General features: G+C 36.1%; 1 protein-coding gene across 6 annotated transcripts in view; it reads left to right on the top strand.

The window, feature by feature from the left end:
* Positions 1 to 26948, top strand: part of TNPO1 (transportin 1) — a gene marked incomplete at its 3' end in the record, with an annotated part of 68276 nt that extends 41328 nt beyond the window's left edge. For all 6 annotated transcript variants that reach the window (XM_080638678.1, XM_080638679.1, XM_080638681.1 and 3 more), the window contains 17 exons: positions 1802 to 1920; positions 4056 to 4116; positions 4770 to 4938; positions 7014 to 7166; positions 8167 to 8392; positions 10596 to 10767; positions 12253 to 12339; positions 14229 to 14336; positions 14540 to 14698; positions 14795 to 14882; positions 15951 to 16049; positions 16268 to 16363; positions 19244 to 19319; positions 20114 to 20213; positions 21625 to 21699; positions 24067 to 24209; positions 25347 to 26948. In XM_080638678.1, coding sequence (XP_080494804.1) covers positions 1802 to 1920; positions 4056 to 4116; positions 4770 to 4938; positions 7014 to 7166; positions 8167 to 8392; positions 10596 to 10767; positions 12253 to 12339; positions 14229 to 14336; positions 14540 to 14698; positions 14795 to 14882; positions 15951 to 16049; positions 16268 to 16363; positions 19244 to 19319; positions 20114 to 20213; positions 21625 to 21699; positions 24067 to 24174 — 1896 coding nt within the window. The remainder of the gene's footprint in view (positions 1 to 1801; positions 1921 to 4055; positions 4117 to 4769; positions 4939 to 7013; positions 7167 to 8166; positions 8393 to 10595; positions 10768 to 12252; positions 12340 to 14228; positions 14337 to 14539; positions 14699 to 14794; positions 14883 to 15950; positions 16050 to 16267; positions 16364 to 19243; positions 19320 to 20113; positions 20214 to 21624; positions 21700 to 24066; positions 24210 to 25346) is intronic.
* Positions 26949 to 27563: the final 615 nt, after the last annotated feature.

Genomic DNA, 27563 nt, shown 5'->3' with positions numbered 1-27563 from the left:
AATTTCCGAATTTCTGTGAAATACCTTCAGTTTCTAGGTAGTGCTTAACATATGCTACTTGCCAGACTAGAAGTACAGCTAAGATCATAATGTTTCTTATGTAGATTTCGTGTGGACAAGTGGGTCATAACCCGGTGTCAAATTTTATAAAGACTATGTCCAAACAACACAAAGAAGGTGTTTATGTTTTTCTTGGTATTTTCCTTGGGTGACATGGTTTAGTGGGAGGTGTCCCTGCCCATGGCGGGGGGATTGGAACTAGGTGATCTTAAGGTCCTTTCCAACCCTAACTATTCTATGATTCTGCTCCTATACACGGGCATTAGAGATGCATAAAACTGAGGTGACCCTTGACAGCCTTGGCCTGCTGTCTAGTCTTCCTGTGTGGTGTTTGTAATTTATTGTGCTGAAGCAACTATTTGCATTGCGTAAAGTAGTAGAAATTTTTCATTAAAAGTACTCATTAAAACGTGGCATTATAATATTAAAAATAAAAAAAATATTTGAAATACCCTTCCTATAGTTTGCTTTGTTAGTAGGGCCACTCTTCTTTGTTCTTGGTTTTCAGGCTGTGTATACAGCTGTCTTACACCCCTGAGTGTAAGTAGCCTTTTCAGTCTACCGCTATCTTAACTTCAAGGAGCATATAGTCTGATAGTAATAATAGATACTTAAAGAGGAAATGACAGTGCGAGGGGCATTGTCAAACAGTCTACATTTTGTCATTCTGTCTTCTTGAGAAATAACAAATCTACAACAAAATAGTGGATTTTCAAGCCCTTTTGGGAAAATGCCAATGTGCATTAAGGAAGCCTTGCTTGCAATGAGTAGGACGTTCTTCAGCTTTACTGAGATACAGTCTGTTGACAACTCAGAACAGAGCAGTATTTCTGTTTCTATGAGTTCTTAATCACAATAGTGACTCTTTAGGAAAAGCTCAAGATATGGTGCAGTTCTGTAGGATGGGGTGCTGTTCTTGGCAAGTTTTGCATCCTTGAAATAAATAGGGATATTAAAGGTTCCTCCGTTTTATTTAGTTTTGAGAATAAATGTTATTTTGAATCAACTGAAGAGGGATTTCATTTGCTCTAGATCCATGTATGAAGAAATGTAGCTGCATGGACTTCCATGAGGTTTTCTAAAATGAACAGGAGAATCAGTTGTATTAGAAATAAGGGCTGGCATGGAATGTTTTGGTAGTTGTGTATAAGAAACTGTTGCAGCAGTAGTCCACTTAGCTTTTTCTTTATGCAGGTATTTGATTATTTTTGATTGAAGGAGGACTAAATAGTAGCAGGCTTAAAGATTTGATATAGAATCGGTGAGTTGCAGTCATGCTTGAAAATGTGACACTTCCTTCTCCCCCCCACATTGTCATCTGGTCAAGTAATCAAGGTTTGGAAGGGAAGTTTCTTTATGGTACTGTAAATAAAAAGTATTTCCATCTTATTAAGGGTATATTTGTACCTTTTGATTCAAAACTGCAAAGGGGCAGTAAAAAAAAAATCCACTCACAGGAAACTGCTGTTTATTATAGTAGGTCTCTTCAATTTCTTGGTAATAATGTTCTCACTTAAACAATGAGGAAATTTAGAATCTGAATCATCTAGTGTTAATAAAGAAGCCTCTTGGCTTATTCTCACAGTAGTTGTAAGTACTCTTTCATGTCTGTTTCTTCCTCTCATCCCAGAGAAACTATGGTAGCATAGTCTGGTTTTGTGACCATAATTTGCAATGTTGGTAGCTTCTGGACACTTGAAACTTCTATCTTATACAAGTAATACACTTTTATATTGTGTAGTACATGCTTCAGAGGACCCAGGACCAAGATGAAAATGTGGCTTTGGAGGCTTGTGAGTTTTGGCTGACTTTGGCTGAACAGCCAATTTGTAAAGAGGTATTATGTCGGCATCTTACTAAGTAAGTATTAAGAATTATAACTCCTTTTTATTTTGAAATAGTAATCAGAAACTTCAGTTGACTCGTTCCTGGTTGGTCTTACAAAGACTGAATCTAGCTTGCGGTATGCTTAGAAGAATTTTCCTGTAGCTGTTTCTTGTGCATAGTAAAAATGACTGTAGCACAGAGTTCACTGAAAGGACTGCTGAAGATTTCAGACCCAGTGACTTCCAGAAGCAATTCAAATTGTATCACTGTGGTGCTTTACATGAAGCTTAACAGACTTCACATGGATGCAAAAATGTGTTAATATGTACTTAAGCTCAAACAAACATCTTTACGTGCCATTACCTGTCATATCTGGTATGCCGTGAACACGTTGTCTTGACTACCATTGAGGTAGCCATCTCTGTGCAATGCTTCTATGTGCAGAGCCATGTAAAGAATGTTCCCTGTTTCATAGAGAACATAAACCATAGTGACATCATTGGATTTAGGAATCAATTTTATATCAGTTGCTACTGCAATTTAAACTTGAAGAAAGCATGTACAATATGTTCCTTCTTACTTCGGCAGCCTGATAGTAATTTAAGTTTCAAAAACTATTTTTTGTAAGTTTCAAAATGCCTCAAAATGTAGGTCTTTGAATGGGAATGAATATCCATATTTGCGATGTAAACAATCAGCAGAATTTTGGTTTTCATAAGCAATTAGAAAGTAGATAATTGAGATTAAAACACCTGCTGTAGCAGTGGAGGAATAGGAGTTGAAAACAGGAGAACCGATGCTATGAGAAATAATTTTAGATTATAGAATGGTTTTACTTATTTCCTACTCTTGCAGCTCAAAAGACAAAAGAAGGGTAGCACAATTGAGTCTGTGCACCTGCATCTGAATACACATCATGTTTATACTGAGAATAACAGTAACTTAACTGCTGGTATTAAACCTGTCTTGGCCCACATGAATATTGACACTGTGAAGCGTCATACTAATTTTTTTAAGCTTTTAAATCTCTAAAAGAACAAATACATAGGAGTAACATGACACTTCTCTCATAACCTTTCAATGTCACGTTTGTGGGAAGCAACTTACTTGTTGGTGAGTCCTGTTTGACTCGGGAGCGATATAAGTTTATCAATACTTGATGATAATCTTACTTTGTTTTTATATTCAAGTAAAAGTGGAACAGGATCTTCTAAAAACCTGTTCATGTAGTATCTAACATCTTGTTCCATTTAGCTCCTATAGGCTTTTTTTATAAAATATGTAGCTCCTGCATACTTCATGAAGTATGCTGCAGAAATGACAATGAATTGCTGATACGTATACTTAACTATTCCTTCATTCAGAATTTAGAAGTTAACGTGCCATTGCAATGCATGAATATTACTGCTGGCCTAGTACCTTCAAAAACAATACTTTTCAGCTGCAGAATATAGAGAAATTGAGCCTGTCAGTGGGGCTGGGTCAGTCCATGGTCATTATCAGCTTTATTTGGCTTCTAAGACCCATTTTTAGTAGAGAATGTGGTTTGATGTGAAGTATATACTCTCTGTACGTCTCTACAGCCATACATAGCCATAATCAGTTTAATAATGAAGTAAATTTTAATTTAGATCAGTCAAGATCTCTGCAGTGTTGGAGACTTATCTTACTGAAGTAATGACAAAAAGATAGGAGGGCTTAATGTAGTTAGTCTTCCATTTTAGGATGAAAGTAAGGTAGAGTCTTCAACCACAAGTAAATAAAGTGACAAGTATTATTTGTGAGAGCCAACTTGTTTGTCATGCATATTATGCGAGTTTGAATTCTTGCTGAAACTTGTAGACTTAATTTTTGAGAAGTGTTTCAGAATAAACCATATGGAAGAAAATCTGGTTTTTAAAATTTGAAACTCAGTTGTGCCATCTGGCTCCCTCTGCTTAAAAATTTGTGATTTGCAGTTAACACTTTCAGATTACAAAGTATCCATGAACCTTATGGAGTTTGGTTTAGGTACTTTACTTTACTTTAGCTTTGGTTATCAGGTTAAGTTGTTGGGGGTTTTATTATTTTGGGGATGAAGGTTACAACCAAGATTGTAGTCGAAGTAACTGAAAACTGGCTTGCTTTTTTTATGTATTATTTTGACATATATCAATATTTCTTTGTAGGCTGATACCTGTGCTGGTAAATGGTATGAAATATTCAGAGATTGATATTATTTTGTTGAAGGTGAGCATCAACTTCTTTCACTCTGTAAGAATATCTGGTTAGCTTCTGACCTATAACTCAGAATGATTCAGATCAGAATGGGCAGATCTCTCCTACCATCTGTTCAATGGAGAATTAGCTTTCAGGGGCAAGGTGTGCTCTTTCAACACTAAACACAACTGCTGTCATGTTTGTTGCAAAATAATCTGCAGGCTTTCCTGCTTTGCCTTATTCCCTCTCATCCAGTTTAGGCAGAATTGAGAGACTATTACCCATGAAATACTGCAACAGTGCAGCCTAAAAAAACAGTTCATAATTAGTTCTAATGCCTTTTAGATTGAATACACAGCTTTTTCCACTGCTACATTTTAGAATATGTCTGTGTACCAGAATTTCCCTATTACTATCTTTCTAGTTTATTCCATCAAGAGTAATTTCTTATAAAGATGGATACTTTGAGTGTGAGTTTACCTTTCTTGCTTCTGTGTTCCTGTCATTTCTGGTAAATGTGGCAGCAGAATGGAGGAACAATGGAACAATTTAGTTAGCTGGGCAGCACAAGTGGGATGTGAATCTTTTATATGCTTACAAAAATCTTGAACTAAAACTACATTTTTAACTTCCTTAGCCAATATAGTTGGACTAGTTTATCTGATAAAACATTTTGGTGACAGGGGGATGTTGAAGAAGACGAAGCTATTCCAGATAGTGAACAGGACATAAGACCTCGTTTTCATCGTTCACGGACGGTGGCTCAGCAACATGAAGAAGATGGTATTGAAGATGATGATGATGATGACGATGAACTTGATGATGATGATACTATTTCTGACTGGAATTTAAGTATGTCAAAGTAATGGGTAAAATGTTTTAAAATAGAACTATTTATGTAATAGAAGAACCACAGTAAAAAGTGGACTTTACAGGAATATTGAGAGTATGGAACATGGAGGGGGAGTCTTAGATGACACTTTGACTGTGTAACTGGCAAAAGTTAGCCACCTGTAAGCTTATTTCTTATTTTGAATATGGCAGATCGAGCAACAAACATTTATGGGATGGAGTTCAACAGAACTTTTGGACTTAAAATTTTATTTCTACAAGATAATGAAAACCATGTATCACCTGTGTAATGTCAATTAAAAATACCCAATCCCCAACCCTTTACACACTGATAGCTGGAGGACGCTTAATAATGCTTTTATTTACTTCAGTATTCCCTCTAAAGTCGGTTTGTGTGTTTCGTTTTGTGGTTTTTGTGGGGTGTTTTGTTTGTGCCTTTGTTGTTTTTTTTTTCTTTTTTTCCATGTGAACATGCTACCACTGACAGCCACTACTAATAGTTCTATTCTATGTGAGGAATTTGCTTCTGACCAGACTATAGTACTTTAGTTATAAAGAGAGATATAGTTATCTTAGTTGTTACAGGAGATAGGTGTGAGGAAACCACAGTTGGTGCCCTGTGTGCAGGTCATAGGACCTTCAGGCCAATAGGCCATATGATAAGTAAAGAAAACACCACAAACTGATTTTAAGCTCAGTGATAGAAAATAGGGAGTGAAATTCTGACAAATGTGACAAATTCACTTTGCAAGCAGTCTTATTGTGGCATAATATTTTGAGATTCAGATACATCCACATAATTTTTTTTATTTCCAAGGCCCTGAGTTTTCACAAAAGTTGAATGTACCTTAAAGCTTATGAATTTTGAGACCATATGCTATTATTATTATTAAAATTAATACAGATACGCTTGTTTCTGTAAAGCCTCTTTTTAAAAATAGTGTTGTTTTATATTCATAATGCTGTTCTGGTCACTGCTATATGCAGAGATTGCAGAATTAAACACGTGTTTTCTGAAAAAGATAGCTGAAATGATGGAGGGTGCCCTGTGGATCACAGTTTTGATTAAGGTAGTAAGGAAGCTAAAGTTTATCAGGAATGGGGGCCTGAAAGAGAAAGAGCAGAACAGTTAAGAATCTGTATTAACATATGTTATCTGGACTTGAGGGAATTTGGATTATCTGAAAATCAGAATTGCGTGCCCTACTTCTTATCCAGTGTTCTATATTTGACTTTCAATTTGACCAGAGAGGAGGCATCAGTGCAGCCTGACAATTAGTATCATTGCTTACTAATGAGACCAGTTGGATCCAGAGGAACTGAGTTTATAATGAGCAAAAAGTGTTTTATAAATTGTTATATGAACCATCTTCATAAAAATACCTTCACGTTATTTTTACTAGACATGACAACGTGCAGCAGAAAAGAAAGAATAAGGATTTCTGATTCATGTTCAAAGTTGTTGCTGATTTTTATGAGTTTTTGTTTGCTAAAAACTTGAGATTAAAACTTGCAAACAAATTTTGAGGTGTTTCTCTTCATATTGGTATATCGCAGCAGAGGAGTAAGGTATAAAGGCTCAGAGTGGAGACCAGCAAATTTCTTTTAGTCTCTATAGAGTTAAATCATTTTGCCTTTTTTTTACTTTGAGACATAGATTGGTTTTGAGCGCTTTATTTTTAATCAAATGCTAGTACTTGTAGGCCATTTCTCATTAGTTTATCCAGTATGCTACATTCATGTCACAGACCTTCCCTTTTCCTTTATTATGCTATCCTGAAATCATGTAGTGTATATAGTTTTGCAATATAATGGAGTGGTTCCTGTCAGTGAGGATTTTAATATTCCTGGTGTATAAATCCTTTTAATGGCTATTTAAGTGCTGCAAAACTTGCTTTCTTAGAGCAGTGGTTTTGCAACAGAGCATAGTGGATCACTGTGTATTGTAATGAAATGGAAGTATCTTTTAATGCCCTGAGACTCCGCTGGCAGCTCAAAGTTAAAATGAGGATTATATTTCCTAACTACAAGTACTTGTGTAATAAGCAGAGATTAACACAGTTAATTCCCCTCAGGGAAGTGTTCTGCTGCTGCTCTAGATGTCCTGGCCAATGTATTTCGTGATGAACTTCTGCCACACATTTTGCCTCTTTTGAAGGAATTGCTCTTCCATCCTGAATGGGTAGTTAAAGAGTCTGGTATCCTTGTTCTTGGAGCAATTGCTGAAGGTAAGGCAACAGTGCATATCATGTTGGTGAATTTTTGATCAGTTCCTTCCAGGTGAATTTACATATGCAAACAAGTGTATGTCCTTAGCTGGTTTGGTTTCATTGATTAATCTTTACATCTACTAATTGGTGACTGGAGTTATTTAACTTTCAAATCTATGCATGTTTGGGAGGCAAAATAGCTTAAGTAATTTGTTTTGTTTCTCTCTTAACTCTGCAGCATATATTTATTGGTCTGTCATGAAATACTACCTTGATTTCCTAGAAGAGGAATATTTAATAAATTTGAGCCTTATTTTAAGTGTTTTCAGAAACGGAGAAGACACGCCTGTGATGTCAGTGCCCTGAGCTCGTTTTTGTGGATGGTTCTCCCATTTAAATATGTTGACTTCTGTTCCTTTGTATTTACTCATTCTTGCTTGGCTTTTTGCCTGTATTTCCAGCATCTCTGTCCTTTTTTCAAGCTGAAGAAATACATTTGGGTCCATGCTTGGATTATCATCCTTTTCCCACAGTGTCTCATGAACATTTTTCTTTTTTAATAGAAAGTTTTGTTTTGATTTTAAGTTGCGCAAGGTAGAACTTTGCTGACTAGAAATGTGTAGTTTTTCTTGCTGGTCAGTATTTGTATATTAGGAGAAAACAAGAAAAAGATTAAATTTCTTAAGGAATCTTTTTTAATGATGTGGTGATTTGTTGCCAAGGTCAAGTCTTTCTATACTTCTTGTCTTGGTTACTTTGAGTAGACTGACAAAGGACCTCCAGGCTTTATAAACTAATTTTATTTGGGTGTACTTGCCATACTCCATTTAATAAAGCAGAATTTTTAATAATTTTTTTTATATAAGGTTTCGTTTTAGCACTTAATATAAATCAGGTAGGCTTTGCATATTGTAAAAATGTATTCCTACACGGTAGAGAATGAAAATACGTCCCTTCTAGGAAACAAAAGAACTTTTTGTTAATTCTGGTACTGCAATAGCTGTATTTTTCCTTCTAGGCTGCATGCAGGGGATGATTCCATATCTTCCAGAGCTGATCCCTCACCTTATTCAGTGCCTCTCCGACAAAAAGGCTCTTGTGCGCTCCATTACATGCTGGACTCTTAGTCGCTATGCACACTGGGTAGTTAGTCAACCCCCGGACACATACTTGAAGCCATTAATGACTGAGTTGCTGAAGCGTATCCTGGATAGCAACAAGAGAGTACAAGAAGCTGCCTGCAGGTAAGCCAAAGCTTAAGAAAACAGCACTATCCATGACATTTCTTTTTCATTGGAAACTATTTTAATGCCTTTATCAATCAATGCACGACTCCATTTCTTTCTTTTTGAAATTGGAGTAAATTCATAATTTTCTGGAGTAGTCACAAGTTATTCCACATTGTAATAACTTGAAAAAAGTTATTTTGTATTTCTCGTGTCCAGTTTTTGTTTTCAGAGTATATGACTCACCAAACTAAGTTATTGTAATAAAAGAAATTATCTGTTTGTGACACTTATTTTCAATATATGATATTTCATTGATGAGAAATCTGGATGGTTTTTAATATGCCTACGAAAAAGGTCAATACTGACCACAATGGTATACCATCCTATCATTGGATAACTGATTTTGTTTATATTTAGCTCAGGATTACCAAAACATTTGGCTTATGATTATTTCCAGGGATAGCCTCTTTCTCTTGAAGGGAGATCCTGGAAGATAAGATTCCCTTATCTCCCTTGTGTGCTGATGCAATTAGTTTAATGAAACATGCTTCGTAAGATTTGCATATTAAACACTTTCCTTTTTGCCTCTAAACCTTTTCAAGCATTGGGCTAGCAAATACCTTAGGCTTTAACACCTATTCCAGTCTGTCTTTTCGTAGTGGTGATAATCTGTTTCAGCAGGAAAATGGTGATATAAGACTAACAGATTCAAACTGCTTCTCCCCCCAAAATCTGTTAACACTTTTCTTACCCAAAACTTGGTTGAAATATGCATGTAGTTGAACACAGCTGTGTTGCAGTTCTTAAATAACCTCATGGAATTAATAAAAATAACAATACACCTGTTTGGGGGTTTTATTTAAAGTTCAAGATCAGATTTATAGCATGTTTTGAAATACTTTCTTTAGAGCACAGATTCATTAAGATTACTGTTGCAGGTAAAAAAATCAACTGTCTGGGAAACTCCGCTTAAGGAAAATATAAAGCTGTTACAAGTCAAAACATTTACTAGCTTTCTAAATTTCAAGAAAATACAATGTTCTTTCTTGGAGAGGGGTAGAAACCTGCTTTCCTGCAGTGAATAGTTGCATGGATTGTTAGTGTCTATCAAATTGAAAATCAGTCATAGAATACTCTGTTTTCCATCGCTAACCTCTGTATCGTAACAGATGTCTTAACGTTCTTTTCTGTATTGTTGAGAAACTGCTCCCTGCTCCTTTATTTGGTGACACCCAAAAAGATACTTTATTGAAACATGTTTTCCTGCTCATGTTGTATGCATTTCTGAAAAAATAATTCATAATAACACAATAGAATAATAGATAAATAAGAATGCTAGCTACTTAGTGTTCACCATTGCATTGTGTTAAGAAAAAAGCATTTCTGTATTGGGTAGCATGCTAGTAGGGGATTGTTTGCCTCATGTGGTGATGCATGCATTTTTAGTGCAGAGACAGGCTAATAATAATCTTGTTGACACAAGCTAGGCCAGTAAATCTTCAATAGCTCATAATTTTTTCCTTTCTTTACTGTTTCTCTAAAGCCGCATGTCTGGTGTGGGGGCTTTTGTTTGTTTGTTTTGGGTGGGTTTTCGTAATGCTGTTGTTCAGACACTTGACAGACAACTTGAAAAGTTTTTCCATGATGCCATGGTGTGTGCTCTGACTAAGGCTGGCTAAAAGTGTTCATCCTCTGTCTTTGCTTTTAGTTTTCCATTTCTTTATGTATCTGGTTTTTGTGACTTTTTTTTTCCCCTGTGACATTTTGTTTGTTTGAACTGCTGAAAGTACAGGCTGATGTTGGCACTCTACTGGCATAACAGCACTAGGGCTTCTACATGCAGTTAACAGCATAGATTAAAGAGAGTGGGCCATTTTTAACTGAAGTAAACAGATTTTCTAATGGTTCCTACTCCTTCAGTTAGTATACAGGAACTTGTGTACAGTAATGTTTTTTGGTGGGGGCTTCATGCATATACACAACAGGTTTTATGGTAATATGTTTTAATTTTGTTCATTACAGTATGAGCTGAATCTTGCATGTTCAGTCAAAATAGATCAAGGTTATCTGAGTAACACCAATCTGAAAACATTTTGGATGAATTTAAGGACTAAATACAGTTTTATGTTTAAACAAAAGTGGGTAGTGTGGGGCATTTTGAGTCGTCTTAGTTTGTTTTTTCCAAAATAGTAACTGACCTGTTTTTTCTGTTCCTCAGTGCCTTTGCTACTCTAGAAGAGGAGGCTTGTACAGAGCTTGTTCCTTATCTTGCATATATACTTGACACTTTGGTCTTTGCATTTAGTAAATACCAGCATAAAAACCTGCTCATTCTTTATGATGCTATAGGAACTCTAGCAGATTCTGTAGGACATCATCTAAATAAACCAGTGAGTATACCTTATATTCTGTAGAAGCACTCCTCATAATTGAAAAACTGGTTCAGTGGTTTTTGAAGCATGATTTACATGCTATGAAACAGAAATACTATTATTTCTGTGTAGGTTTCAATAACACTAAATATGTACAGGTAAATTAGATAGACTGCATATACACAAACATTTGCCATTTTGAATACATGATTCGGTGTGGTGGTGGCTTGTGAAACATGTTTCTTACTGTGATTTTTTTTTTTTTCTCATGCTCTTAAGTTTTTCAGCTCAGAATAGATATGTATCTCAATATAGATGTGAAATAGGACTTCAGAGAAATTGGCAGAATGTGTTTTAATTTCTAATGACCACACCATTTTCAGTAACCACTTCTAAGCATAGCTAAGCTACTTCGTGTGTCTCTTTCCAGTGTATTGGAGCACACTGTCTGTAGAAATTGCTTTATCAGGGAGACACACATTTTATATATAAAAACACAGAATCCTTTGGACAAAGGACAGAAAACACACAGGCAAATATAGTGGGATTTTTTTTAGTGTACATATATTAACTAATGGAATATGCATACATGTCTCATGTGGGCAACTTATGATGGTGTTTGAAATTTATTTCTCTGTAGTGCTTCATATGACATAGACACACTAGAATAAAACTTTTGAAGCTGTTTCCATAGCATTTTACTTGCAAGCGAAGATCCCACACCATCAGAAGACCTCTTTTTCAATCTCTTTGGCCCTAGCCACCTTAACAATTGACAGTACCAGGAGGAAGCTAAATAGAAGCTCCTGGTGATTGTGAGACTTCAGTCATGCAGAATTTTGTATCTTTGGACATAGCATTAGCTGGTAGCATGCTGACTCTTTACATACCTTCTGGGAGCAACAGCATGATAGGGATGCCTTGCTCAATGTCCTTGTGACTCTGGCTGTGCAGTGACAGAGAAGATGCAGCATGCAACAGTGTTATACAGAAGGGGTAAGTGCATACTTCTGGAGGGATAGGAAATTACTTTCTTCACGGGTAGTTAGTTGCTGGATGGAGTAGTTTCAGGAATTGGGGGGGGTGGAGCTGTAGCATCAGGGCATGGGAAGTAGTTGAGAAAAGCAGGTGGCAGGTACACAGCCAGATTGCATTGCTAGGAAAAACATTTTCCATAGGCCCTGAGGCAATCATACAGATTTATAACAACTCAGGCAGCTAGACTGGAACCCCAAACCTGGAGGAGCAAATTCACTCTGCAAAGGGACTTACATGCTTCAGCAATAAATCTTAGAACACAAATGGTAAATTCTAATATTGAACTATATATGCATATTGCAACAATGATTGAATTACATTACAACAGGGGGGGTTTGCTGAAAAAGTAGAATATAAATTAGTAATATATAATTTTCTGGCTTTGAAATAAAATAGTATGCAGTGGAGTGTTTCAGCAGATGCAGTGAAGTGTTTCAGCAGTTGGTGTATTTTCATCCTAAACAGGAATATATTCAGATGCTAATGCCTCCATTAATCCAGAAGTGGAACATGCTGAAGGATGAGGATAAAGATCTCTTCCCTTTATTAGAGGTAAATTTTAGAATTGGAATATTTGTTTATCAACTTATCTTAAGAATTATACTTCCTACTAAAGATGTTCCTACTATGAAGTAAGACTATAAAAGTTGAGAGTGCTAGGTATTTCCTATTATGGAGAAAGTATTTTGACCATAGGAGGAAAATTTTGTGACTGAGGAATTGTCATTAGGTTTAGATGAAGTCTTTTAGGTTTTTATTGTTGTTTTTGGTTTGGTTTGGGGGGGCGTTCTGCCATTCTGGAGCATTTGATGGGATTCTTTGAGAGGAAAAAATGTTCTATCCTTTTATTCTTGTCTTCTCTCTTCTTGTTCTCCCTTCGTCCCTCCATTAAAACTATTGTCAGGCAAGCGGAAGGTATGAGCCAGATCATGTAGTCTATTCTCTGTACTTTTCAAGTCTGAAACAGGAAAGCACCTCTAGAAAAATTAATTTCATAACTCTTAGGTAATGTTAGGGCTTGTACATACTCAAGATACTGAAGCTTAATGTAAGTGCTGGCAAAATTGTCGTAACTGGTAGATAAGCTAAGGAAGTGTGGGCTTGATGATCAGGTAGTGAGGTGGATCAAGAACTGGTTGAAAGGAAGAAGGCAGAGAGTTGTGGTCAATGGGGCAGAATCTAGCTGGAGGCCTGTGACTAGTGGAGTCCCTCAGGGGTTGGTGCTGGGACCAGTGCTGTTTAATATTTTCATCAACGACCTGGATGAGGGAACTGAATGTACCCTCAGCAAGTTCACTGATGACACTAAACTGGGAGGAGTGGCTGACACACCAGAAGGCTGTGTTGCCATTCAGTGAGACCTGGACAGGCTGGAGAGTTGGGCGGGGAGAAACCTGATGAAATTCAACAAGGGCAAGTGTAGGGTCTTGCATCTGGGGAGGAACAACCCCATGTACCAGTACAGGTTGGGGGTTGACCTGCTGGAAAGTAGTGAAGGGGAAAGGGACCTGGGGGTCCTGGTGGATAGGAGGATGACCATGAGCCAGCACTGTGCCCTTGTGGCCAAGAAGGCCAATGGCATCCTAGGGTGCATTAGAAAGGGTGTGGTTAGTAGATCAAGAGAGGTTCTCCTCCCCCTCTACTCTGCCTTGGTGACGCCGCATCTGGAATATTGTGTCCAGTTCTGGGCCCCTCAGTTCAAGAAGGACAGGGAATTGCTTGAAAAAGTCCAGTGCAGAGCCGCAAAGATGATTAAGGGAGTGGAACATCTCCCTTATGAGGAAAGGCTGAGGGAGCTGGGTCTCTTTAGTTTGGAGAAGAGGAAACTGAGGGGTGACCTCATCAATGTTGACAAATATGTAAAGGGTGAGTGTCAGGATGATGGAGCTAGGCTTTTCTCAGTGATGTCCAGTGACAGGACAAGGGGTAATGGGTGTAAACTGGAGCATAAGAGGTTCCATGTGAACATCAGGAAAAACTTCTTTACTGTGAGAGTGACAGAGCACTGGAACAGGTTGCCCAGGGGGATTGTGGAGTGTCCTACATTGGCGGTATTCAAGGCCTGGCTGGACAAGTTCCTGTGTGATGTACTCTAGGTTACCCTGCTCTTGCAGGGGGATTGGACTAGATGATCTTTTGAGGTCCCTTCCAACCCTTGGGATTCTGTGATTCTGTGTATGCACTATATTGGCTACGTCTAAGAAGATGATGCCGCTGAGAAATTTTCTCAACTGGCATATGGAGAAGAGAGTAACAACTTGCTGATAGTTGCCTTGGCTCAGCTAATAGGTACTGCCTGTCTAGGTTGTGTTAACTTAATCAGTTACATGGGGGTATACTTAAAATACTAATATATTTTAATTTACCTCTTCCAAGTAAAAGGCACTTCAGGAATGTGAGGAAAGGTAGTGACTGTTTTCTGTCTTTTTTGTTAATTCCAGTGCCTGTCGTCAGTTGCGACTGCCTTGCAATCTGGCTTTCTTCCATACTGTGAACCTGTGTACCAGCGTTGTGTAAATCTGGTGCAGAAGACACTTGCACAAGCCATGGTATTTTTCTATTGCTATTCCAATGCTTTCATTATATCTCCTTAAACCAGTGTATTGACTATATAAAGTTATGGGTTTGCAGAGAAATTTGTAGTGTAACTATTGAATATCTAAATGACGCTGCAGTTCTGAAACTTTTTTGTATGCATACCCCTGAGAAAAATCTAATACTCACGTTGAAAACATGTACTTATTTGTTGCAGTTGCATAATGCTCAGCCAGACCAATATGAGGCTCCAGATAAAGATTTCATGATCGTGGCTCTTGATTTACTCAGTGGTTTAGCTGAAGGACTTGGAGGCAACATTGAACAGCTAGTGGCTCGTAGTAATATCCTGACACTAATGTACCAATGCATGCAGGTGAGATGAGTAACCTGTTTGATCTAAGGATTTTCTTTCTTAAGAGAGTCAGAAACACTTCTAGAATTGTTTTTTTTTTTTTGTTCTTCTCTTTAGGATAAAATGCCAGAGGTACGGCAGAGTTCTTTTGCATTGTTAGGTGATCTGACAAAGGCGTGTTTTCAGCATGTTAAGCCATGCATTGGTATGTTTCTTTTACATATTAAATAATTGTCTTACAAACTGGTAAGAGGCTGGTTTAGCTATTGTTAAGCTCCTTATTCTGTGGGTTGTCTTTTCATTGTGTAAGTTTTCATTTTCCTTCATCAGCAACAGTATCTAGTCTTTTGTCTTTCAAATTGTGTACTTAAAATACATGTTCTTATTTTTGTAGACAGTGCAAAAGTTCATTTTGTCCTTGATTTTTATGATGTAGCAAACTGCCTGTTGTGCTGGAATACAGCAAACCAGATGTACTTAGACTTCAATTAGTATAGTTGCTTGCTTTGATAAATTCTTGAATTTACGGCTTTTTTTTGTTCTACTAGAATATATTGTTATATAAAATTATATATATATACTAGAAAACTTGGCATGAAGGAAGGTTTTTGGGATGGTTTTTTTTGCTTTAGTTGCAGTAAGGAAGTATCATCAGTTATACACTTCCATGATGTTTGCTGGCTTTACCCACAGATACTCTTGAGATAAACTTAACTTGCCAAGTGAATGCTTGGATAGGCTTGGCATTTAGCACACTTGGCTGGTGCTGTAATCTATCATTGTAACTAATTTTTTCTTCAAATTTAATCAAAGATGTGATTGCCTCCTAAACTTTTTTTTTTTTTTCCCCAAGCATAGCTGAGTACACAGCTACATAGCTATCCAGGTGATTTGAGGGTTGTTCAACTATACTATAAAATTGCAAGAACTTGTAGCTGTTTTTTGTTCTCCCCTCTTACCCTCACTCCCCCTACCCAAGCAAAGGAAGGTGAGAAAAAAGGCTTCTAGAGTTACATGAAGCCTATTAGAAACATTTTTAAACCAGAATTTGGACAGATCTGCATTGATCTGCTTAGATTCTAAAATTCAGGTTACTCTGACATATAACAGAAATATAGCTCTTGTATATTCATGTGTAACACTTTCCAAGCATTTAAATAGGCTTACTTTAGCTCTTAAAAAAACTTCTCTTTTTCCCCCCGCTATGATCTTACAGTAATGGGACAAGATGATTGTATTGTGTGATGAAATTTTAAAATGTTGTTCTTTCTAGCTGATTTCATGCCAATTTTGGGAACCAACCTAAACCCTGAATTCATTTCTGTGTGTAATAATGCCACCTGGGCAATTGGAGAAATCTCCATACAGATGGGTAAGATGTTTTTTTCCTTGAATCTCTGCGCATTTAGCGTGATTTGGGAGGTGGGGGCACTGTGATACTTTCATGTTAAAATTTAAATAAAATCCAAGAGTCTTGTTCCTTTTTAGTAACTTCAGTTAGTTCCAGTTTAGTAAGTACCCAGTCCATTTAGATTATGCATATTAATGCTCATTTTCTTCTGAATATTCTTTTTTCTTTGATTGTTTCAGGTATAGAGATGCAGCCTTATATTCCAATGGTGTTGCACCAGCTTGTAGAAATAATTAACAGACCCAACACACCAAAGACGTTGTTAGAGAACACAGGTACCCAAAAACTGATCCATACATAGTGAAGGGAACTAGAGATTTTTTTAAATTATTTTAAAAACTGCATAGGGCAACCACACCAGAACTGATTCTATTGCTATGTATTTGGCTTTTATAAGCAAAAGCAACTCTGTTTTGCAGAAGTTCTTACAAGTCTCAGTCTCGAAGAAAACTATCATATATCTAGATTCCTAAAGTTATTGCTTTCTCACTTTTACAATATTTATTTATCTGTTTAAGTATTCTTTCAGTTTTATTTATGTATTGAATTGACAGATGTATGCAGTAACACTTAAAGACTTAGTTCACAGTGATTTTAATATATGCATGTCCTTACATGTGTACTGTATATATATGTCTAGTTTCTGAAACAAATGTAATTGGCATATATGAAACAAGTAATGAACTTTCTGAATTTACAAAAAATGCACTTTTTAATAAGATAAACTTGTAATATTATGCTAAAAAATCTAGATCTGTGATGGCAGTTCTACAACATAACTAAAATTATGTAAACCTTCTACTACCTGATCACTTAACAAATTCCTGAAAAGAATTCTAATAATGGCATGCATGTTTTATGTTCTGGACCACAGCTTTGCCTTCTAAATCAATCCTCAAATGCCTTACTGAATTGAAATTTCTGAGGCTTGTTTCTTTTGCATTTATAGAGGGTATGTTCTGGTATAAAGAGCACCTTCCATACTTCAGCAAAACTTTATTAATAATTATGTTTCTGTTTTACTATTTTACTAATTGAGACTCTCCCCTCCCACTCCCTCTGTCTGAAAACTAATTGTCTTGTAAGGAAAGTATGGTTTAGTCATTACACCTGATAAGATGTAAAATTATGCAAATACAGTGGTACAGTTGTATTTTTTTGAACTAAGCAAGGGATTAATTGGAGAGAGATTTTTTCAGTGCATATTGTTCCTCTGTTATTCTCTAAACTTAAATGCTGCAGTTTCTCTGCTCCTATTCCCTTCCCCCATTTAGCATGGAAGGTGAACTTAAAGGAAAAAATTACCTAGTTGTCTGGCATATTATAGGTACTACTTTTTCCAAAGATAATTTTGGAGCATATGCTTACTTGTTGTGAAATGCACCATGGAATAGTATAGCAATAAAAATTCTCTTTCCTTCCGCCCCTGCCCTGACACCCTTACTCCACACTAACGGATGTGTAACACCTATAACAGAGAGGCATCCAGTACTTAAATGTTTGCTTCCATCATTGTTAGGGAATTTTTGGAAGCATCCAAACACTGACAATTTTTTTTTTTTTTTTTTAATTATTTGAATAGTTACTTTAAATGTGGATGCATAACTGCAAATAAATGTTGAGTGTGGTGTATTTATTATAAGTTTGTTGTGGGGTATTGTGCTGTGTGCCACTAGTATGTGTAAGAATATCACTGTTTTCTGCTTTAGCTTCCTATGCAGTGAGCTATGAAAACACTTCTATGGAAGCATTAGACCACCTTAAATAAAAGTAATTGCATAGAAAATAACCAGTATATACAAAAAAGTTGAGTTCACAGAGATTACTATTCCTTGTACAGACTGTAGCTGTGAGAATTTACAGACAAAAACTTAAAAATACATTTTCATTTGAAAGTAGCACTTCAAGTGCAGTTTTCTAAGTTAGAAGTGCTGAAGATTTTAGACACTGCATATTGAAATTGAGTAACATCAGAGCAAAAAAGTACATTGCCGGTGAGCTGCAGATTACATGAAGTGAATATATTTCAAACTGCTAGTATATCCTACACCAAACTTTTGTTGGAGAAAGCATCATCTGCTTTATTGCATGTTTCATGGAACTGTTCACAAATGCCTGTTAATTAGAGTGTTGCATAGTATGTCCCTTGAACATAGGTTTCCTTTCTCTGCTTCATATAAATCTGCTGGATTTTAGTATTATTCATGTATTTTGCTTCAAGTGATCCTGATACATTATTCCCCACCCTCTCCTTTTTCTAAAGATTAATCTTTTGTGAGTTGAGCAAACACCATTAAAACACATTTGCATGATGATATTTTCCTTCAGTCTGTCCCTTGGAACAAAGGACCGAACTACCTAATCATGTAATGAAGCAATTTTGCTTTTCATGTATCTTTATGCCTTGGTATCAGAAGTCAGATTCGTATGCAACTTCTATGAGGAAGCCTTTTGTGAACAGGAGAAATACTTGGATTAAAGAATGAATTTTTCTTGCAGTCAGTTGCTGTGAGTTAGCAACTACTTTAAATCAGAGGATTTATGATATTATTTATAATTACAATGTTAAGAAGACAAATATTTCATGCTCTTTGAGAAGTGTTTCATCTATTTAGTATTTTTAAACCACAATATTTTCCATGAAAAAGTATTTATAAATGTATCTTTACTTACAAAGTAAACTATTAAATTTTGAATTCTAAATATTGACACAAAAAAAAGTTTAGAGTACTTGAATCTAAAATTGAAAACTTTTAATTCCTTTTTATCAAGAGTATCCATAATATTACATTTGAATAAAAACTTCAAAACGTATGTTAGGTAAATTTACTGTAAGTGATTACTCTGAAGAGGACAGAATGACAGCTTACATGAGAAAGCCTTTGGATTTTAAATTGTGTTTTTGGTGTTCTCTCATTTACTTCTTTAATTTTTCTTTTACCCTGGAGAGTATACCATATATGTTGCTGCCTCTTATATAGGGGGTGGTAATAAACAGCACTGGTGAAATCTTATGTTTATTATCATACACAGATTCTGTTGGTTTCTGTTTCTGAGTTATTTGTTGTTTTTTCTTTATTTTTTCTCCTCCCCCCTCATTTGCTCATGTCTTGGTTGGCGTTTGGTGGTGTATAACCGTGATTGCGTTACCTTAGCAATAACAATTGGTCGTCTTGGTTACGTTTGTCCTCAAGAGGTGGCCCCCATGCTACAGCAGTTTATAAGACCCTGGTGTGTATTATTCAATCTTTTTTTTTAATTCATTTTTCTTCACTCTCTTTCTTTCTTTCTTTCTTCTCTCTATCTCACTTTTAGATATATTTTCAGTTGGTTACAAAATCTCAATCCTTAATCATTGCCAACCATGTGACTAATCTTGTCCTATCAGGTTTGTGAGTTTTTAGTAGCACCGTCATGTATTCTTTATGTTGTGGCTAACGACTAATTTATGCATGGGATAAGATTGTCACATGCTTGCTGTGTTAAAGCTTGACTATGAAAGAGCATTTTAAAATCCACCAGAATGATAATACAATGCATGCAAATACTGTAAAATTTAAACCGTGCATTACTTAAAATTCAGTCTGAGGCTTGAATTGCTGTAAGGAATATATGTTTATAGATTTGTTATGTATAAAATAGCTTGCTTGCTGCTGTAAAACTTAAATAACTGTTCTGTAAGTGGTATCTGACATAATTCATACTGTGATAGTATTATATGTCCCGCTTCTAATAATGATAGTTTTTATAAATATTACAGATACATGTCTCTTTTGTATTTAATGGAATACAGGTCACACTTTCTAACTGTATATAGTGCAACAGGAGAACAAGATTCTGTAGATGATGCCTAATGGGAATTTACTAATAAAGACTGTGCAACAAATGTTTTTCTAAGAGTTCAAAATAGTGTTTCAGATCATCTTATCAGTGTGACTTATTCCATCAGATACCATGATCTAGTTCTAAGTTGGCTGAAGAAAAATGTAGTAGAGTTAGCTAAGTTTTGCTTTCCAACTTCCTAGGTGCACCTCTCTGCGAAACATAAGAGACAATGAGGAAAAGGATTCAGCGTTCCGTGGGATATGTACCATGATCTCGGTCAACCCCAGTGGAGTAGTCCAAGTAAGATACATGAATAGATCTAAACTTGTTTTCTCTACTCATGTGAAATGTAGTGAAAGCTGTATATGGAGTGTAAAAAAAGTTCAGCTTGATGTGATTCCCTGCAGTGCATGATGTAGCCTTATTATGAGGTCAAGGAGGCAAAAATATTTATATTGCTAATGGTACATATCAGGATGCTTAAGTAATTATCACCTAGCAAATGAAAGGAGAAGAGTCTTATTAAATTCAGATTTTGCCTTTTAATTACAAAGAATATGTAAGTAATGAACTTTGGTTAAAATAACTGCATTTTGATACTTGTCAGGTTGTAGTCAGGATCTGCATGAAAATCCAAGGCAGAAATTTACATACTTAAACCTATTTTCCAGATGTAACCTAGGCTTTCAAAACAAGAAACAGGACAAAAACAGTAACCACCCCTTCATTCTTGACTTGGGTAGGGAAGATGCTGTTTCAACTTTGGATAGTTTGCTTAGTCAATGTGACAAAGAACATGCATCTCTTTAAAATAAAAGGCACATCTGAAGAATACAGTGTGACTTGCTCTTTAGTCTCCACACCTCCAAAATAAAGTTGTACCAATGTAATATTTCCTAAGAGGAAAAAGAAGGTTATTTTCCCTCTTCCCTGTCTGGAATTCTTTGTGAAACACCTTGGTTTGAAATTTTCAGTTGATTTCACTTATTCTGTACTTAGCATTTTCCTCTGCTGTTGTCCATTTGTTCTTTCACATTTCATAAGGGGAAGGCATGATCAAAAATTCTCTTCATTATCCCATCGCTCTGTCTTTGTAGTTGTTATCCTCAGTACCTAACCAAAAACATGGGCATCACCAATTTAATTATTAAAGACTCGTGTTTTACTAGTGTACTAGGAGGTAATGCATGACAGCGGATGGGGGATTAGGGATTTTGGGGTGTCTTTAGTTTTGAATCTGTGTAATAAACATTCTCTGTATCCTAGAAAAATCTTTTGGCTCTGCTTAAAGAAACAAAACAGCTTTTTTCCCCAATGGGAAATGTGTGAGAGAGTGTTACAACTATGTTCTTGAGTTTCTTGCTGGTTATTAAGGTGATTGATTTTTGAACTTGGTATGTGTACTGAAAGAATTAACGTTAGACAGCTGTGGTGTGGGAGCGGAGAGTTGGGGTTTCAGCTATGGTTTTATTAAATCAAAAACCTGATTAAACAAAGAAATTCCTACAATCAGCTATTTCTATTTCTGAACACTTAGGCGTATAATAGCTTACTATTATTGTCTGAATTAACTGGAAAATAAATACACAAAAACAAAAGCAGTTGTGAATTATCATTGAAGACCGAACATAGTTCATAGAATGAACATCAAGCATTGTTTTCAGACATGTAAATTGAGATTTCTAACCTATGTGATTGTTTAATGTTATAGGACTTTATTTTTTTTTGTGATGCTGTTGCATCATGGATTAGCCCAAAAGACGATCTCCGAGACATGTTCTGTAAGGTAAGGTGTCTAATATAACAGTATATCCTAAGGGTAGTTGTTTTGGATCCTTTGAGTTTTTTCTTGGTTTCTGTTTCCACTGTTAGCACTTACTGTATTTGTGATCATGGAGGCTCCAGATTTATTTTAACAGTATTGAAAAGTTCACTGGAGATCTTATTATTGAAAATCCTCAAAGAACTTTTCAGAATGTCCAGCTTACTATGTTTTGCCTGCTTTTGGAAGAACAAAAGATTTTTATACTATGTAGAAGACTTTGTAGAGAATGAGATTTGTATGGTTCAACACTTCTGCGCCACATGAACACAGGCTGTTACTGTTCAGTAGTGTGGCTTCCCTCACAAGATGTAAAGTGAAATCTCTGTTTTTAGGAAGGACGTATGTCAAAAGTTCACAATACTTCTAAAGCAAAAATGGAGCATATTCCTATATACTTAGTAGGTGGGTCAGTATTGCCACTTACTCTTCAACTAATGCCACGTGTGAGCATCAGAACAGAAGCTAGAACTTTTGTATCATGCCTTTAAGAGCAAAGACAGAAATCTCACTGTCCTAGTTAGCCTCTTGGATAACTGGTCTCCTCTGAAGGAACATCAGGTCCAGGAAATGCACAGTTGATGAGTATTTTAGTATCAGCAGAAGGAAAACAGCAAATACTTACAAGCTCAAAAGGAAGTCCAGGATGCAGTCTGTGATGATTGTCCAAAGCAGTCTCAGTGAGTGTTTCTGCACTGGTCCTTCAGCATTGGACACTTGCTTCAGTTAGTTAGACTCCTCTTTTTCAGATTCTTCCAAAGTTGTCTGTGTGGGATCTAATGCATTCAAACTAGACAAAATGGTTCTTCGTCATGCGGCATAAGGCCACCCTTCCTTTTTAAAGTTCATTCTGTTGTGCTTTTTGCCATGCAGGAAAGGAGACAAAGCATTCTCCAAGTGATGGCATTAACATTTTTGGATTACTTCTTCATGAATACATGATTGCTTTAGTCCAGTTACGTGTTTGTCCAGCAATAATTGTGCCTTTCAAAAGCATTGCAAAAAACCTGCTTGTTTTGTTTTGTTCTTTAACACTAGAGCTGAAAATATCACTTCCAAGAGCACGGGTAGAAGAGCTGCCAGTGTTGAAACCTGATATATGCCCTAAGAATTTTACCACTCTTTATAAAAACAAGTTACCTGAAGACTCTAGCTGAAGCTCACTTGCTTTAACTCTACTGGAAGATTATTTTAATAGTGTTCCTTTTGTCATACCCGAATGTTCTTAGATTTTCAGTAGTTTCGTAGCAGCTGGCTAATCTGACTCTTTCAGTTAGGAAAGAGAGGCAAGCCTGCTTGTAGAAGGTCTCAGGGATAAAAGCAGTAAGTTAACTGGTGATACTGTAATGCCGTTATCACTAAGTCCTGTTGAGGAACAGCTTGCTTGAGAATGTTGTGTTGAGCCTGAACTTGGTGCCATGAGCTTTAACTTTTTTCTGAGGATATGTTCATGACTGACTATTCCACAATATAGTATCATTGACTTTAGGAAAGAAAAACACAACTTTGGACTGTCATTGCATAATTTCCTGTGAGGAGAAGCTGTTTCATCTGCTTTTGTTCTTTCTAATGTTTGCCTTTCAACCTCCTGTTTTTGGAGCTAGCATACTAAGAGCTTCTAATAGCATCATTTAATTTTCGTGGTTTTCAGTTAATTTATTATGTTGGAAGGTCCAGACTGAAACCTGTAGGGCTTTTCTCCCCTCTTTCACTGGCTTTTGACTACCCTTGACTGTGTGTCCCTCTTCTTTCAAAACACAAAAAATGTTAACAGCTTCCTTTTCAGTATGAGTTCTTACAGGTTCCATGGTAAAAAAAAAAAAAAAAAGAGTTCTTACAGGATGCTTTTGTATTTGTGCTAGAAATTGACAGATTTTCATTCTGTTAAACTGCAGTTAACAGCTGGCTGTAGTTTTGGCTCACCTTTCTTCCCACAACATACTGTACATTTAAAATAGAAATGTGAATACAGTATAATCTTAACATATATAAACTGTGTCAATTGGTAAAATGTATACCATTCTGAAATGGCCTAACTAGGTTTGAAGTCACCTTGCTCATTAAAAATACGTACAGATATGTATACACAGACTAATTTTTGTGGGTAGCTATATTGAATATGTCACCCTTAAAAGAAAGCATTTCAGTGGAGAAAGACATTACTAGACTTCTCTTGTTTCTTAGTACAATTTAATTCAATATTAAATTGAAGAATTCAAGTGGACAGATGTACAGCAATATATGCAGTTTGCACTTCACTGTATGCGTTGCTAGTAAATAATGTATCCTCTGTTTAGTGATTATCTTGACTTCCCCCTCTCTCTTGTGTAGATTCTTCATGGATTTAAAAATCAAGTTGGGGATGAGAATTGGAGGCGTTTCTCTGACCAGTTTCCTCTTCCCTTAAAAGAGCGCCTTGCAGCTTACTATGGAGTTTAACCTCGTGCACTGTAGCTGCAGTCCCATAATTAGAGGTAAGCACACATATCTTCCTTGCTAAACAGAGCTATATAACAAACTTCCTCCCTGTTTGCATTACATGAAGCATAAATAATTCATCAGACTAGAATTTTTCAGATGTGCTTCCTATGAGAAGTTAAAAAAAAAGGGATGATAGTGTACCTAAATGATGGTAGCTGTAGCAAAGGCAATTGACTGGCTTGCTTTATTTTTACAGCAAAATAAAAAGTGAGTGCATGAATTCAGAATTGCTACAGTTTTCTGCAGAGTGAAAAGAACAACAAAGAACAGTGATAGTACATTCTAAAATAGTTATGTTGTTATACCACATTGCTATCTGCAAGGTGCACACTGTATGAAGCAAATTTCCCATGTGTGAAGTAGTGTGATACTATACTACCCAAAAAAGAGGGTGAATTGTTTATTCATTCAGCCTTTTTTATAAATTTTATATTTGCTGTAGAATTTTTGTACTAAAATTAAGAGTAAATTGTGTAATTCTGTTTTATTGTTGAATGGACAACTATTTAAAAGTTGGCCTAAGATTTTTCAAAGTCAGTAATGTAAGAAATCCTCTTTGAATTGCATGTTGGTCTGACCAATGGATTAAAAATAAACGAATTTCAAACATTTAAATATTTTTCAATGAGGGCATTTTAGTTCTCTTGTAAGGGTGTTTTCCTACTAAAGAGGAAACCAAAGTGATAAAATATGCCATTATTCTCAATTTTACCTGAGAAGACACTATACCTTCTCTAACAACATAGTTGTGAAGTTGTTAATTCTGTAGCAGTTATGTTTAATGTTCTTTCTCACTGTTATAACTACCTCATAATTCTGTGCTAAAAATGGGTAAGCTTGTTAGAATATATAGGACTGCACTTATTTTAAATCTAAGCTTAGCCACAATAGTGGAACTGTTATTGTAGCTTTAAAATACATTGTTGTTTCATGAATAATAATTTACCTGATATAAATGGGCTTTTTTCTTAACAGACGTAAAAAATAAAATCTAGGCATAAATTTGTTTTTAAGTTAAAGGGTGGCCCCTACTGCTTAAAAAAAGGCAAAAAAGCTCATTGTTTATCACAGATCTGTCACTTAAGGTTCAAGGTAAGATTTAATTATACTTTTATCTTTTTCTTTTACAGGTCCTTCAGTCTGGGAGACTATGAGGGAGCCTCTGCACCCAGGGAAAATGTTACCCTTTACTGGGGGGAAGGGTAAACCAGTAGGGAATACAGTACAATCCCAACCCTACTGGGAGGGGCGGGAGGGAGGTGTTGCCGTCACTGTATTAAGTCGATGTTGGGAAATGTTTTAACATCTGGAGCCTTTGTGGGTGGAAATCTGTCTCCTATTACAACTCTGCACTGGATGTGAAGAAGAAAAAAAAAAAAAAGGAATCTAGTCACAAAACAGCACATTTTGGAATACTGTGGGGGATTATACCAAAATAAGAACCATATAATTGAACCATAGGGATACGTAAAGAGGAAAACTATTTTGCGCACAATAAAAGAAACCTAAGAATGGGGGTCACAAACAGTAAAAGGCTTTCTTTTTTCTTTTATGTTTTTAAGTAAGGGTTTTCTACATTATTTCATCCTGCTTGATGGGATTCCTAGGTATTTGCATGTTGATGAAGAACTACACAAATGAAGTTAGTACAGTTAAAATGCAGCTTGTGTCTGTGTTAGGAGCAGGCACTTGCAGTATACACTATAGAAACCCTATCATAAAGTAATAAAGGTTAAGTTGGACAAAATGAAGCAACTTGCAAGCTGCCAAATAAGTCACTCCTTTCATGTTTAGGGTAAGGGGAGGGTCACTTCAAAGGAAAGATTGACATTTTAATTTTTAACATTAAAAGAAGAATTAAAGTAGTGGATATGATTTGATTATTGTACTTCATTAGATTTCATTTCTAGAGTAAGGCATTATTCTTAACGTGCAGTTTAAGGTTCAGGCATGTGTTCTGGCTCATAGTGATCAGAAGTAATTTTAATTAGTGGGGAAGTAGCATGCTTGCATCACATAGAGTGAAATTGGTATACATTTACCTATGTTGCGCCAGTTTTGTGTTGCAGTTTACCAATTCAATATAGCCCTGCATTTAAAATTCCTTTAAGATTCTGTGGATTTTATTTTTATTAAGAATATAGATATAAAGTACTGTAGTTAACAATTAGGCCTTGAAATACCTTTTTAGGATCTGTTAAGAATAAGATTGATATTGTATTGTGTGTAACCTGCACAATGTGGAAAGCTGATATAGCTGTGCAAAATACTTGCCTCTGTGCTGTCAGTGTGATGTGCTTTCTGCATGGTTATATACTAGTGATTTTATCAGAATCTCTAAAAATGAGTTACATGGTAAGACCCGTTAAAGGCTGCATAAATGTTAGTTGGCACGTAAAGACAATTGTAGAAGTTGATGACATGATTGCTCTCTTTGTGTTTATTCCCACTCAACATATTCTACGCTTCCTTTTTGTTCAAAGCATGATCTTAAAGAGATGTTTAAGTTGATGGATGTAATGCAGGGTATCTACACTGTATCGGCGCATGTTGGTGGCCCTTTGTGATCTAGTTAAATGCACAAGGGTGCAAGTTTAAAGCTACGGAGTGAAAGTTGGTTTGGATCCTCTTCATTTCATTTGTTTAGCTTTTCTGTTGGGTTGTTGTTTTTTTTTTTTTTCCTCTACTTACATGTATTCCTGTGAATAAATCCTCGTTAAGTTAACCCTTTACTTTTCCTTCCATGTGTATTTTCTTATGTACTGTGAATGTGAAATCCTAACTGGTACACTTGATCTTGTGTCCATCTGAAAGTGGCAAGTCTTAATAATTTAGATTGCCTAAAGAGTATCCCATGATGATAAAGGAAAATGGAGAGATTTTTAACTCTGCTGGTCAGAGGTGAAGCCACACCTTTCCATTTTTCAAGTGCTGCATAATTAATCTGCAAAACAAAATTAAGCCATAACAGCCTTTTTGTAGATTTAGTTTCTCACCTTTGCATTGCAAAATGGATACTGGATAACAGTTTTGGGGGTTTTTGTTTGGTTGTGTTTTGTTGGGGTTTGTGTCTTGTTTTCTTTTTCCTTAAGAACTTGCTCTTTGCATGGTTCTGTTCTTTTACTGTTGAATGATTTAGCCATTGCACTGAAGTTGGAGCTGTGTGAGTGTGAACTTATAAATGCTGTTTAAAGAGGTTTGATTTTTTTTTCTTTAAATGCATGGTAGCATGCATGTTTTAAATGCCCCCCACTTCCCTTCCCTGGGTTTTTGTTGGCTTTGCAAATTTTTAATGGGTTATGCCTGAAGAAGAGTTTGAACATGTACTATATGAAGTACATTCAGTA

Source organism: Psittacula echo (assembly GCF_963264785.1).
Source record: "Psittacula echo genome assembly, chromosome: Z".
NCBI lineage: Eukaryota > Metazoa > Chordata > Aves > Psittaciformes > Psittacidae > Psittacula > Psittacula echo.
The sequence above is the reverse complement of the archived record's forward strand: the minus strand, read 5'-3'. Positions and strand labels throughout refer to the sequence as shown.